At 35.1% G+C, this 15992-nt stretch overlaps 1 protein-coding gene across 1 annotated transcript; it reads left to right on the forward strand.

Moving 5' to 3' along the window:
- The first annotated feature begins 466 nt into the window (after positions 1 to 466).
- On the forward strand, positions 467 to 15963 carry pkd1l2b (polycystic kidney disease 1 like 2b). Its single transcript, XM_046857627.1, has 32 exons — positions 467 to 797; positions 2067 to 2225; positions 2449 to 2640; positions 3262 to 3372; positions 3880 to 3933; positions 5385 to 5512; positions 5611 to 5763; positions 5901 to 6041; positions 6118 to 6258; positions 6354 to 6472; positions 7475 to 7592; positions 7834 to 7965; positions 8368 to 8593; positions 8674 to 8861; positions 9272 to 9502; positions 9600 to 9701; positions 9788 to 9966; positions 10331 to 10477; positions 10846 to 11045; positions 11168 to 11394; positions 11500 to 12090; positions 12170 to 12272; positions 12353 to 12493; positions 12576 to 12761; positions 12881 to 13211; positions 13609 to 13742; positions 13827 to 13948; positions 14054 to 14214; positions 14292 to 14502; positions 14960 to 15061; positions 15143 to 15274; positions 15811 to 15963. The coding sequence occupies exons 1-32, from the start codon at positions 467 to 469 to the stop codon at positions 15889 to 15891; spliced, it is 5574 nt and encodes a 1857-aa protein (XP_046713583.1). The 3' UTR covers positions 15892 to 15963.
- The last annotated feature ends 29 nt before the right edge of the window (positions 15964 to 15992 follow it).

Consider the following 15992-nt stretch of genomic DNA (forward strand, 5'->3'; position numbering starts at 1 on the left):
AGAGATATAGATTGTGTATGGCTACATATTTCATAATTTGCCTAACGCAGCAGTAAATGAATAAATTAATAAATATACATTTATATTTATTAAATAAAAACTAGTCAAATAAAGCAAATGTCAAATAGAGGCATTAGACACATACGCATATATGTCTGGATCAAAATTTTAACAGGTGAAATATATTTTGTTAAAAAAAACTTTACCCTTAAATCCTTGTCTGAGATCCATCTCTGACTGAGCATGCTTTTACCTCAGATTGTATTCTCACTGCTACATACAAAAGCAATTCATAAACACAATGTGAGTCCATTAGACCTTCAGCACAATAGAAACACAGTCCTTTGTTGCTAAGTAAATGATCAGGTAGGTGGGCTTAGGATTTATGGTTTTTGCCCTGACATCACCATGCGTTATAAAATGTCAAAACAACACACTGCTGATTTTAGTGTCTGGGTAAATGAAGATGGAGAGACATTGTCTCTTTGCTTTCCAGCTTTTGTTGGCACTCAGTTTCACCACAGTAGAAATTGCTGTGGGGTTCACAAATACAGGGTTCTGCCAAAACAACCAAACTGGCTATAATGGCTCTTGTTATGAGTTTGTAGCTCAGCAGCAAAGCTTTATTGGTGCTCAGGCTGGATGTGAGCGCAGCGGAGGACATCTAGCCTTTATCCGCAATGAACAAACACAGAGCTTTCTTCAGCAAAATTTAAAAGCACAGTACAATGGTACTGTGAACAACTGGTGGCTGGGGTTCGTGTCTGCATCCTTCAACCTGAACTCGAGCACTACTGGTGAGATAATGTTGATAATGCTGGATATAATTAATCCTAAACTATTTGTAGTGCTTTCCGCACCATTTTATGCTTTCGAATCGCAGTGATACTGCATCTAATCTTGCTTTTTTTATTATCACACTGTTTTGTTCCACCATTTAACATAAACATATAAACATATTTTCTTTATGATGGAGTAAATTATGTTTGCAATATAATGTGTATTTAAATATGTGTATGAACAAGTGCACATGTGGTGCAATGTATTACATTATCAAATAGCTGTGGTACAAATAGTAGCACATATTAGGAAACTGCAAATGAATACAGGAAAGAATAAAGAGACGTGTAGGTGTAAAGAAAAGAAATAGCAGATGTAATCCTAAACTAGTTATTGTACATTCTGCACAGTATGTATTTTTGTGTAGATCTTCTGTAGTATATTCAAACAAATAAATAACCTATGCTATATATTTTGTGAAGGAATAACATTTCTAGGTGTAGGTCTAGATAGAAATAAAACAATATATACTGTTTATACAGATTCTGGATCCCAAAGTTGGGTCTGTGATATATAACCTGGCCGTTTTCTATTGTAAAAATGCTTTATAAAATTAATTAACCTATATGCCTGGTTCAGTGACCTCAATGTGGTTCAGTTCAAATGATAACTCAAAAGCCTATCAACTTCTAAACATGAATGTAAAATTTATTAATTTAATCTTAAGAGACTTTAATGTGTTCTCTCAAAGGAACGTTCAGCGATAAAAAAGCTCTAATAATTAAACATACAAACAAACATATTTAAATAACTGTCTGACTATTTGAATGAAGCAAGTGCGATATTATTTACTAAATACACCAAAAACATGGCTAAATAATCATTTAAAATAATTTGATTTTTGTGAATTGATCTTCAGGAATTTGTGATGATGAACCTGAAATGGTTGTTCAAAGAGTGAAATGTTAATACAGATTACAATTTAGTTTATTAGTGATTAAGGTATAGTAGGCTGAGATTATTTTCTAAAAATGTGTAGAAGTTATTTGAAACATTTTGGTAGGTTGTTATAATGGAAATGTTACATGTTATTGTAATGGCTTTATGTACACACACATATATTTTTTTAATATCACTGTAATATAAATAGAAACTCTAAAGCTGTAAATCTAAGAAAACCAAATAATTAATCTAAATGTCTATTATTTTCCAAAACTGCATTCAGGACTGATGTAATTACTTAATGAGACTAAAAAAAAAGAAAAACTAAATGCTCTATCTTATAGATCGGTTATCCTGGCTGGATGGATCTAAAACAAATTACTCTAACCAGCTTGGGGAAAGCCTGCTTGGCATTGGCTGTGGGTACATCTCTCCAGAAAACAATTTTCAGTGGGAAGTAACAGGGGATTGTAACCAGGGATTCTTTTATATCTGCGAGTTCGGTTAGTACAGCAATCTTTATTCTCTTTATGTGATGTTATGTGATGCAAAAATGAATTAGCTTTATTGTGGCAGTTGTATTTATTGTATTTAAATGTGATAGAAACTAAGCTGCTGTTGAGAGAAAATGTATTTTCAGCTCATATTCATATTCAGATTATGTCTAGTTTAACAAACAAAGCACATTTTATATGGAGTGTATTTTCATTTTTTGCTTTTGTTCAGAGTTGGGACAGAGTCTAGTCTGTGTGGACAACCAAGCAGTGCTAAGCTGTGACTCTGGTAAGGTCATACAGATTGATGAGGGCTTCTATGGAAGGCAAACAGCATACTACTGCAAAGCCAACCAAACTCTCTTAACTGTCACAACTGTACTGGAAGGGTGCAGTTGGCAGAATGTGCTGAATGAAGTATCAGGTATGTCCTTTTGAACCAGTCCACAGAGCAAAATAAAGTTTACTGAACATTCTTAAAAAAATAATTATCAAATGGTACTTTACCCTAAACAGGATGATAGACAAATGTCACTTTATTTTTTCCAAAGACACACACTCAAAATTTTTTTCATGCTGAAAAATTTGGCTGATGTTTAATTCAATTAGATTTGATTTCAATAGCATGTTTAAAAATGGACATTGTCCTAAAGCTCATGTTCGTTTGTTCTGGAGTTCATGCGTATCCATTCGTGTCGAATTACACTCATACAGCATGGATTTTAAAACAAACCATTATACAAATATACAAATAAATACCCATTATACAGATACCTGTATAAAGGGATTATCTAGGGATTTTGTCTTCAAACAAAAAAGTGAGACACAAAAACGTCAACGCTAATAGGCCACAAAAAATGCCATTTCCAGTTTTAAGAGAAAGCTTTTAAAGTCAAATATTTACCTGTGATGTTTGCTTTTAGACTATTGTTTTAGCAAGCAGTGATGATTAATGTATTGACTTTTAAAGGAGTATGCATTTTAGCTATTGTCCTCCATCATATCCAGTGTGTACTGAAAGATTGTATGTCTATTTAATTCATAGGATACTGCAATGGTCATCCAGCATGTCAACTTCGTGCAGATACACCAGCCTTTGGACAGCCTTGTCCAGAATTTGGAAGTTACCTGTCTATAAAATATCACTGCAGAGATGGTTAGAGCCCTATTTTCATATATATATATATACAGCGCGGGTAAAATAAGTATTGGGCACGTCACAATTTTTCACAGTAAATATATTTTTAAAGGTGCTATTAACATGAAATCTTTTTATCAGATGTTGGTAACAACCCATGCAATGCACACATGCAAAGAAATCAAACCATAGATGTCCATAAATTTTATAAAAGTTATGTGTAATAATGTGAAATGACACAGGGAAAAAGTATTGAACACGATGTATTTAATAATTTGTACAAAAGCCTGTTGGTAATGACAGCTTCAAGACTCCTCCTGTATGGAGAAACTAGTTGCGTGTGATTTTGGCCCATTCTTATACACTCAATGCCAGCACTGTTATTTCTACTACTATTATTATTATTATTATTATTATTATTATTATTATTATTATCATTATTATTGCGACTTGAATTGCATAAATTTTACATTACATCATGTTTAGAATTTTTTTTGTATCACTGATTCTTTGTTTTTTATGTAGAACCCAATTTATCAGCAGGAAATGCAGACAATAGCAATTCGCAGGTAGAAAATGGTTCAAATTAATATTTGATAAATTATGCCTAATCACATTACAAAATGTGTTTCTCGTTCTCTAACCCCCTTTATTTTTTTTTTTATTTAAAGTATAATGGGAATTTATTGGATCGATCAGTGAATTATTGCTCTTGCAAAGACCTACATGACAGCTGTAAAGGTGATGTTAAAATCAAGTAAGACACTGGGCTATTATTTATTTATTTATTTATTTATACTTTTTTTTTAAAACTATTGTTGTTTGTTTTTATGACGTATTCATTCATGATATTCACTCATTTACTTAAATGTTCATTTATTTATTTATTCTTTCCCTCTGTCACTTCTATCATTTTTCATGTCACATTACTGTATGTGTGAGGATAATGGTATATGCATTGTAATTGTAATCCTCCATCATTGTAGCTATAATCCTACTACCTATAATTATTTAAATCCATTTGTATTTAAAATCACTTCCCTTTGCAAAGAAAAAATCTTTACTGTAATTCCTTTTTTTTAGATGTGTGAAAAACTGTAATAAGGTAGATACCAGCAGGAATGTGACACTACAAATAGATCCTAATGATTTGAAAAATCCTCAGTGGTATTATGTACAGACGGGTGGTCCAGTAAGTTTTTACAAAAAAACAATAAGTTTAATTACATTTTTGTAATTACTTAATTAATTTCACTATAAAAATAATGATATAATATAAACAATATATAATAGAGCTATTTAAGGATTTCTGTAAATCTTTATAATAATGTTAGATGCTGCTTTGGCTTTTATAATAGCTATATAACAGCTAGCCCACTTGTATTACATTTACTATATGCCATTTTATTATTGTTTTTTTTAAGGTTTCCGAGTATCCATGCGACAATAAGAAAAACTGTGTTATGATTCTGAGTCAAAATCTCGGATATGGCAACTATTTGAATGTTACAGTTGAATTATTGCAAACCATTGGGGATGGCCTCACTATTGTATTAAAAGGTATTAAAAGGTTCTACAAAATGTTGTTTGTTTGTTTGTTTGTTTTGTTTTGTTTTTCCTAATTATTATGAGCAACTATTTATTCTGTTTTTTGCAGGTACTGAAAAAAATGATCTTGGTTATGGTTGCTACATAGTTCAACTCGAAGGAACCACCACACCATCTGTAACCACAACCCGTAGTTCAACCAAAAAACCAACACAATCAACCACAACTAAATCCACCACCACACTATCTCCATGTATAGCAGAGCTACCAACACCCAATTGTATAATTTCCCCTCCTGATGGGGATATCTTCACTCCTTTCACAGTCAATTGCTTCATAATACCGGAGTTTTGCTGTTCTGGACTTTGCTTGTTTACCATGAGAAACTCTAAAGGTGAAATCAGATATGTTTTAAATAATAAATGCTCAAAACCAGTTGTTATACGTGTAAGAATGATGACATTTTTATCCTGTTTCCACAGGTCTTTATTTGGGTAGTAACAATTTGGGGGTCATGACAAACCTGTTTCTGCCTCAAGGTAGCACTCAGCTGACCATCACTATTAAGAATAGTGCTAGTCAGAGTGTCAGCACTGAACTTCTCGTTCATGTCAGTCTTTAAGCATTACATTTTAACAAATTAATTGATTAGTTTGTTTTTGACCATTTCTAAAAATTCTTGAGACACTATATACCTTTTCATTTCAGGTAACAAACAGAAATACCACTCTCAAGGATGTTATGTCAGACGCTGTAGCTATGCAAAAAAATGGCACAATTTCACCTGCCAATCTGGCTCAGATTTTTGGGAACATTCATGATCAGATGAACAGCAATTATACTGAAGATGATAAAAAAAAGGTAGCAACAATGCTTTCTGCTTTCATACAGATGTTTAAATGCATGTATAACCATCATTATAACCAAGTTTCTACTTCTGTTATAATTCTGATATTAGCCTCCCTTCTGTACTTTACCTCTATTCTTTTTTTCTAAAGCTGGTGCAGAACATATCTAAAGCTTTGTGTGATGCGGTGGCGCAGGGAAATACAACCTTTCCCCCTGTGGATACACAAATAATTTCTTCCACGATCCTGAGCCTTGTAACGAATGAAAATCAGCTGACGTCTAACTCTAAGGTACTGACTGTGAACATTTTGCAAGTTTGTAGTACTTTTAACTTTAACTGTTTTAATCTGTATTTTTTCTTCACAGGGGTCCACAAGCTGTGTTCTTGAAAGTATTAGTAAGAATGCAAAGTTTTCATTAGATGGTTATGATACAGTGAACAGTGCAGCTGCAACTTTTGTTAATTCAGTCAGTATTCTCCTCAAAGTTTCTGACAGCAACCAACAGGTACCAACAACAAGCACCCAACCTGAAAAAAAATAAATAAATAAAAAGAGTGATGTGATAAACAGAGATTCTAACTGATGTATCTTCATTTCCAGACTTCTGAATCATTACTCAGGACACTGGACCAAGTGCAAAATGCCATGCTCTCGAATAAGGCAATAAACACAGAGCCAATAATTCTCAATTCTCCACTGATTAGTCTGTATGTGAACAGGTAAGAGTGTGCTAAAACCAATTTAGAAAAATACAAAAGACATTTCTTAAACACATGTCAGAAGGTATGTGATAATGGAAACAGTCACAAACAGATGCAGGAAGGTACAGTTTCAATAAAGGTTACGGACAGATTCAATCTACCATCAACAACCAGTGATTTACTTTTACAGGATCAGAGAATAAAAGCAAAATAAATCAATAAGTTGAGTTGGTAAATGCAAATGAAACAGTGTTAGTGAGAGCATATACTTTGCAATCACTTTCCTTATTGAGAGTCTCCTTTAAAGTGTGTGTGTGTGGGTGTTGTGTGTTTCTGTGATTAAGCAAGTGTAAAAAGTTTAAATGTGTACAATAGGTGATTGTTCTGAGAGTTGTAGTCTGAAATTAGAGTTTCTGTGGTGCCCTGCAATGGACTGGTGTCACATCAACCAGTAATATGGTCACTACAAACCTGACCATATTATAAAGTATTTAATGAATGAGCAAATGTATGAATGAATAAATAAAAATAAAAAAGAATGAATGAACTGATGAATATGAGTTAATGATTGAAACATGTAACGAATCTATCAGTTGTAATCAGCATCCTTGTAGCAAGGGTACAAAATGCATGCAGTTAAAGTCAAATGGATAATCCTTATCAAAAAGACAAAAACAGAGAGTAAAAATCAGAAAGTTCAACAAAATATAATTTTGGTTAGAAACAATGTTTTTTTCTTTAATGACAATAATGCATGATAAGACTTCACAGCTCTGCAAAGATACAACAATGTAAAGGGAACATGGTACAGGTAAACCAGTGACAGTACAAAACCAGACACAATATGAGAAATGAAATAACTAAATTTACAAGAAAACTTAACATCCTTTGCTACTGTAAAAGGACTGAATTGTTCTGATGTCAGCATGTAAAGTTACTCTGTATGTCAAAAATATCAAGGGGGGATGCAGAACATAAGATCTGTGACAGTGATTTGTTTGTTTTTATTTCCTTTTTTAGACTGACCCCAGACAATCTCAGTAAGTCCCAGATCAGCTCTGGGGACAATTCAGCTGCCTTCTCACTTCCATCTTCAGTTACTGGTCTAATTCCATCAAATGAGACAGTGGATATGCGTGCAAGTTTTTATTCCCTTTTTTATTATCCTCCTCTTTTACAATTATATTCATGACTGGTGGTTATATAAGGCTATATTTCTATGCATAAAATCAGCAAACATTTATTGACAAAAAATAAAGAAATGTGTAGACTTTTTAAAGATTTTCAGATTTAGAGTTTCTCATTATCTTGTATATGTCAAAGCAAAAACAATTAAACTAAGATCTTTTCATAATGTATGTCCTATTTTGTGACCACAGATGTTAAGCTTTGGGAAAAACCCTTTTGCTTGGAACAAAGAAGAGGATATAAGTGGAACAGTTGCAAGTCTCTCCCTTTCCAAGGATGATGGCTCTACTATTCAAGTGGAAAATCTCGACGAGGAAATAGAGGTATCAATCACATGTATCTCATAAGTCCTATGGTCAATGATGTCTTGATTGAAGTAAATAACTATTATTTCATGTTTGTGTTACTTAGCATTTAACTTTTCTTCAGGTTGCCTGCCTCTCATGTGTTTATATATTAATAAAAGTGGAATCGTAGAATGCTAACTTTAAATGTCTCCTAATTGTAAATACCTAATTCAAAGGAGATTCATAAGTTTTAATGTCAAATTCAGTTCACAATCCAAGATTCTACGTTCAAAAAGATTAAAAACAGCAATAAACCGATTAATCCAGACAAAACAAGGCAAGGGTCAAGAAAATAGATGTTCATGAGACTTATCCTAACAAGGACCAAGTATTATACAATTTACATAAAAGCTTTTAAATGTGTCTTTCTGGTTTAAGATTCTCTTACCAAGACTGGATGCTGTGGCTACAAACAAAACATTTCTGAACCTGACAAGTTACAGTACCATGGCCATCAATGTGACTGCTCCAAACATATCACTAGTGGTGAAACTGGAACCTTCAGATGAGACACCTTTGATGTTAAATCTGGGCTTTCAAAATTATCCAAATGACACCAATTATGTGGCAAAAATCCAATTGCCTCAACAAGAAGACTCACGAGGTGGAGTATTTAACAATTATTCATATAGAATGAAAGACAAAGAGCAGTCAAGAAGAAGATTTATATCTGTTTCTTCACAGAAGCCAACTATACATGGGTGCTGAACCCCAAGGATGTGGCATTAGTGGGAGTTTATTATCTTCTAGTGAGGCCTATTGTATCACCAGGTGTGAATTCCACAAATGTAACAGTGTTTATCACATCGGTTGCTGCTACATGCAAGTACTGGAATGAGAAGGAAAGCAGCTGGAGTGAAAGTGGCTGTAGGGTGAGTTAAATGACAAATTGACATGCCTGTGTTTTATGATTTAACAAGGTATGTTTTACATGAATATCAACTATAATGGAAATATTGGGGGAGTATTTCCCTGAATAATCACCTGAATTGACAGTCACTGATAAGCTGTATGATTCTACAGGTTGGACTAGAAAGAAGTCTTGCTGCTCGATTTTTCCTTATTCTGTGTACTTTTCTCATAATTGTTAGTGATGCTGTTGTGCACAGTAACACCAAATTGCAAATTATAATTTTCTTAATTATGTTTATTAACACCAAAAACATCCGTTGTTATCCCATTTGAACCAGCTGTCTTTGATTGCTTACTGGAAACTAGTAGACAATACTCTATGAGTTCGAACCAAGCTCTTGTTGTTCTTATGAGTTAGTCTAATTTTCAGGTTGGCCCTTACACCACATCACTGGTCACTCAGTGCCTGTGCACTCACCTGACAGCTTTTGGGAGCTCATTCTTTGTCATGCCCAACACGGTCGACGTGTCTCGCACTGCAGAGCTTTTTTCCTCATTTGCCAACAATCCTGTGGTAGTGTGTTTTGTTGGTGCCATTTTCCTGGCGTACATTATAGCAGCAATATGGGCACGCAGAAAAGATCTTCAGGATAAAATAAAGGTATAACTGCCAATAAAGTGTCTTAACATTTAAGCATAACCAATAAATCATTTAAAACACAATGTAAATATTGTTCTGTCCTGGCTTCATGTTTAAGGTGAGAATCACAGTGCTGGAAGATAATGACCCATTGGCTGATTATCGTTACTTAGTGGCTGTCACCACTGGGCATCGCCACGGAGCTGCCACTACATCTCACGTCAGTATTCCCATTTCTATGTTCACTCAAAGCAGCAGTCCTGTTATTGCATTATAAATGTTTCATTTGTATTTTCATACCTACAGGTTACACTGACACTAACAGGCACTGTTTGGGAGAGTAAGCCCCATCATTTGACTGATCCAGAAAAAATTGTGTTTACTAGGGGAGGGGTGGACATATTTATGCTCACCACTCCTTTCTCACTTGGAGACCTTCAAAGCATCAGGCTGTGGCATGACAACTCTGGGGAGCAACCTGATTGGTAGAGTAGATGGATTTGTCTTGAGCATTCTTAAAGAAAAAAGTATACATATTAATTGTTGTTTCAGCAGCTAAAAAAATAAATAACATAACACAAAAAGTTACTGACCAAAGTACTAACACTGGAGAATCTTTTCATAATGTTAAATAAACATAGCAATTTTTCAGTAATGATTCTTTTAATGAGTTTATTTATAATCAAGTATATGTGTAGATTATGGATATTGTCCACTATATAAGTCCCTGTGAATGAGCTCTTACTGTAGAAATCATTGCAGAAATGCTGTATCTTGTTACTTACAGATGAAGATGTATATGTATGTAAAGCGATCGCTTATAGTCAATACACAATTTTTATTGATCAGGTATGTCAGTAAGGTGATGGTGCAGGATCTGGAGACTGGACAAATATGGCATTTCTTGTGCAACTCATGGTTGGCTATTGATATAGGGGACTGCACTCTGGACAAGGTGTTCCCTGTAGCCTCTGAGAAGGATCTGAAAGGTTTCCAGTGAGTTGCAAAATTTTCTTTACAGAACATTTCTAAATACAGATCAGAGAGTATGGAGTTGTTCGAGGGGCACTGTACAATGGCTGACGGGTAAATGAACCCCAGTTTTTAAACAAGCTGGGAAATGTGGGAATTTAGCTGTAATGTTTATGTGACAAATAAAGGCCTCTCCAAGTACCACATGTTTAGGGTTCCTTTGAATCTCCTCTAAAATGGTTAAATTTGTATTTTTTTTTTACTTTGTGTCCAGTATTTCTCGGATAGTATAGTTCACCTTTACTACAACCAAGATACTGTTTTATGAAGATGAATAAATTAATGAAAAGTTGGATAGTATTTAAATCTAGTCTTTCTTGATGCCCCTCTAGCAATGTTTTTTTCACAAAGACTGCAAAAGACTTGTGTGATGGCCACATCTGGTACTCTGTTGTAAATCGTCCTGCCAACAGTAATTTCACTCGAGTACAGCGTCTCTCTTGCTGTTTCTCCCTGCTCCTTTGCACCATGTTAACCAGCATCATGTTCTGGGGAGTACCCAAAAGCCCAGCTGAGCAAGACATGGAATTAGGTACTAAAATATTAACACTGTTGATTGTTTCAATTAATTTATAAGCATTCTAGAAGCAAAATCTAACCACTTATTATGAGTAGTGGATGTATTTATATAAGTATTTGTTTTTTTACCTGAAGGCACTATCAAATTCAACATACAACAAGTGATGATCGGCTTCCAAAGTTCCATTATTATGTTCCCTGTCAACCTTTTAATTGTAAGCATATTCAGAATGACCCGGTCACGGAAGAAGAAAGAAGTAGCAATAATTCAAGCATCCAAGTCCGAATCTTCCAAAGAGAAGAAAACACTTGCAGAGAGATGGCGCATTCAGACAGACATTACTTTTGAAATTGTTGTCAAAGTAGGTCTAGTTTTAGTAATCCTAATATCAAATGTTTAGTGATATTTATGTCTAATATGTAATACATTTGCCTAATATGGTTTATATAAAATGATTGTTTTTCAGGACATAAAGAAAATTGTCCGCAGCCTGGCCAGGGCAGTGAGGTGTCCGGTTCCAAATGCAGCAGAGGAATCTGAAACAACAGACATCAGCACTTTATTGTTTGCACTTGAAGACATTATTCGGCAGCAGAATTTCAGTCTTGCTAAATCTTATGTTGAAGATAGTGAAAATGATCAGTTCTTAGTATACAAGCTCTATCGGCACTATATTCATAAACAGATCCGCAATTTTGAAAAAGAGCTGAGGCTGATGTGTCCTTCACAATTTCCCAAGCAAGATGGCTACCTCCAGGCTGTGCTTCAAGTTCAACGTATAAAGCAGTTGCTAGAGCCTTATCTCTACTCCAACCCTATAGGCAACGAGGTCCAGATCACTAGCCCTGAAGAAGAGAAAAAGAAAAAGTTTTATCAGAAAGGCTTACCCTGGTGGTTTGTGATAGTGGGTTGGATTCTCATTGCTGCTACCAGTGGTGTGTCTGGTTACTTCACAATGATGTACGGGCTGACATATGGAAAAGAGCGCTCCATCAGTTGGCTCATTTCCATCTCTGTGTCATTCTTCGAGAGTTTGTTCGTCACACAGCCTATAAAAGTAAGATGCACCTAAGTGATCATGGTTTTTTCCACCTGTTATCAGCTTTCACATTTGTCCTATAACTTTTATGTGGCAGGTCCTTGGATTTGCGATCTTCTTTGCTCTAGTGGTGAAAAGCATTCAAACTGAAGACGATAATTATTTTCGCCTATTGAAGGACTTGACACTTACCTACTCAGGTACCTCTAGGATATAGTACAAACTTTAAACAAAGCACTGTATATCGTCTTCTCTATATAAGTTATGGTCCTTTCTACAGAGGATCCTGATGATATACGCATTTCCAGAAGGGACAGCACAAGCAGGTTTTACCAGCCCCCTCCTCCTTCTGACATTGAGAAAATGAAGGAGAATCATGTAAAAAATCTGAAAGCTATTGCATTATTCAAGGAAATTATCAGTAAGAGAAAATAAAGATATATTCTGTTTAATAACAGGATACAGAAAGAGCAGGCTGTTTAAACATTTTCTTTTCTCTGCAGTTTATTTGGCATTTCTGTGCGTACTACTCGTGGCTACATACGGTCAGCGTGATCCAAATGCCTATTATCTCACTCAGCACATTCAACAAAGCTTCAGCAACGGTATCACTGACAGCATGACGGCTGGAGATGTGTTTAACTGGGCAAATAATGTCCTAATCAGCAACCTCTATGGACAACGTCCAGGTTTTGTCTCAATCTAAATATGAAAGATGAATTTGCTCAAATAATTGCTTCCTTAACACTGGGTTTAATTAAGAATCTAAAACTTATATCTTTAATCTGTTTCATTTCTACCTTGTCAGGCTTTATCACTGATGGAAACTCAAAGCTTGTGGGAAGTGCGCGTCTTCGGCAGATTCGAGTAAAAAAGGACACATGCAGAATTTCTAAATTTATGCAAGGTGCTGGTAATGATTGTCATGCACCATACTCTTGGGGTATAGAGGATATGGGCTTCTATGGTCCAGGTTGGAATCATTCAGTAGATGTAAACATTGCTAAGACTCTTTTAATTCCCTGGCAATACCAAACCCAATCCAAACTCAGAGGACACTCTATCTGGGGCAACATGGCTTTTTACAGAGGCGGAGGATTTGTTATGGACCTGTGTCTTGACCCACAAGAAGCAAGCAGGTGACAGCTTTTTCAAAATGATTAAAGTACATTTTGTTTTATTCATAATACTTTACATTCACAGGTTTCCCATAAGTAATTGTACATACTCCATTAGTTAACATTAATAAAATATGGCTTTTTCTCAAAGTTAAGATTGCACAGTAAGGATTTGTGTTCTTGTGAAGATACCAAAAAAAAATGTTTGTATTTTTTTTTTCACCTTTAAAAAAGAAACCTGATTCTTGAAGCACTACACATACAGACATGCATTTGCTGTTGCATTTAACCATTACTCTATGGTGGTCCAAGTGAATTGCAAGTGCTGAAGAGTCCAAATTTCCAGTAAAAGAGATGGACTGTGTGACCTGCTTTATTTAAAATAAAATAAATAATTTCCATTCTCTCCTTTTTATAGCATGCTACAGTTCTTGTTTAACAACACATGGTTGGATGTATACACCCGGGCAATCTTTGTTGAGTTTACGGTATACAATGCAAATGTCAACCTCTTCTGCATTGTGACCCTGATGCTAGAAACCACAGCACTGGGTAAGGAAATGTTTCTAGCACAATATGTAAAACACAGAAGGTTTATAGATCTACATATTGTACAGTTTTCATGTTATTTCACAGGAGCGTTCCAGTTCAGCAGCGAGCTGCATAATTTACGTCTTTATCAGACCACGGATGGCATTAACATTGTAGCCTCTGAGGTCATCTATTTCCTTTTCATTCTCTATTATATGTTTTTGCAGGTATGTTCCCTTTATAATACCAGCTGTATTTGTCAAAAGCCAATTGTCCAGCATTTACTAAAATTGTATAATATACTAAAACATTGTATATGTTTTTTTTAACAGATAAAAAGGATCAAGCAACAGAAAATGCAGTACTTCAGAAGCAAGCATAACCTTTTGGAATTGGCCATCATTCTTCTAAGTTTGGCTGCAGCAGGAGCAATCATCAATAGGACAATACAGGGAGAGCGAGATCTGAAGTATTTTCAGCAGAACAAAGACAGGTAGGTGGGCATGGACAAATGGAGACATTTTTATATACAGTACAAAATAAAAAAATATTTTTTTCTTTGTGCACTAGTTTTCCAAGCTTCTATGACACAGCTTCAGCAGACACAAGCCTGGGGTATATTCTGGCATTCCTGATTCTGCTGGCCACCATAAAGATGTGGCACCTGATGCGCCTTAACACCAAACTGAACTTGATTACCTGCACACTGAAGCGAGCATGGAACGACATTTCCAGCTACATTGTGGTCCTAGTCATCATGATCCTAGCCTACTCCATTGTGGTGAGGATCCAGAAACCATAAGACAATAAATATAACAAAAATAATTGCCTTATAGATCAGGGCTTCTAGAAAAGATGCTGAATGTTCTATGTAATCTGTGTTATGTGGGTTTCCTCAGACATTCTAAAATGTTGCTATACAGGAGAGAAGACCAACTTCGAATATCTTGAATTTTGTCAACTTGATTTTGTGTTTTTTTATTATAAGTGTAACTTGCTTTTCATTTGTACTTATTTTGCTACTTTCCGTCTTGTTTTATTCTATTATTTTAGTTTATTTTTCTGGAATGAAGCATCATTACCTCACAACACAATTAGATCATTTTCAAACTGAAAACACGGCTGTTGTGCCACTTGACATTCCAGCGACAAGCTCAAACCCACAACTATGACCTTACCTTAAATATAAATGTGTAATAAAATTATACTGATTCTTTTTAAAACCATTTCTTTCTTAGAGCAATTTGCTGTTTGGTTGGATTCTGTACACATACAAGACTCTTCAAGATTCCATATCAGCTATTATAGCCTTACAGCTTGGCATATTTAATTACGAAGAGGTATGTGATGCTTTCATCAAGATTTACTGACTATAAGTTGAACAGCTGTTTACGTAATTGTTCACTATATCACATCTGTAGATCCTGGATTTGAACCCAGTGCTTGGCGCATTCTTAATTCTCTCTTGTGTCATCTTCATGACATTCGTTGTGCTGAACCTTTTCATCGCAGTCATCCTTGAGGCGTTCAGTCACGAGCAAAAGCACTACAAGGTAATATGCAACATGCTGCTCATGGGGAAATGCAGTTCAAGTATGCAGGTATACTGGCAATGAGGCCCTGAGCAGGCGAACTCTAAGAATAAATGTTTTCCATCCCACAAGCTTTATCCAACCTAAATTTATTAAATGTATTAAAAACATCTCTAAAGGCATTCTTTAAGAAAAAAAGGGACGTGTGCATGTCGTATTCTGTTAATTGTTATATTGATTTGCGGAATTTAAACACATCTGCTCATTTCTAATACATTTGTTACATTCAGTTACATCCCCATTACATACAAACTTGTATACAATTTGACTAGATCTGACATATGTGGATACCTTAATGAGTTGCACTTCCCACAAGCGCTTATGCCCACATCAATATTCTCACCTGGACACTGTGGGTTTGTATCCAAGAGCTTCTGCTCTAACCGTATATATACTGTCCTGTTGCACGTCATCTGCTCATGCTAAACTTTTTTTCAATGTACCAACTTGTCTGATAATGACTTTATAATCTTAATAATAAATTCTCTTAACCACAGCCATCCGAGGAGGAGGAAATAGTGGACCTGATGGTGTTTAAGATCTGCAAGATGTTCGGCGTCTCAGTTAAGAAGGAATGATGGAGACAATCCCAGCTTACCCCCTTATTTGCTGTTTATAATTATGCTGTTGTGTTTGTGTAGCTGTCAGATATGGACAAGTGTCTGATGGGACATTTCTG

The sequence above is a fragment of the Silurus meridionalis genome, chromosome 9 (assembly GCF_014805685.1).
Source record: "Silurus meridionalis isolate SWU-2019-XX chromosome 9, ASM1480568v1, whole genome shotgun sequence".
NCBI classification, from domain to species: domain Eukaryota; kingdom Metazoa; phylum Chordata; class Actinopteri; order Siluriformes; family Siluridae; genus Silurus; species Silurus meridionalis.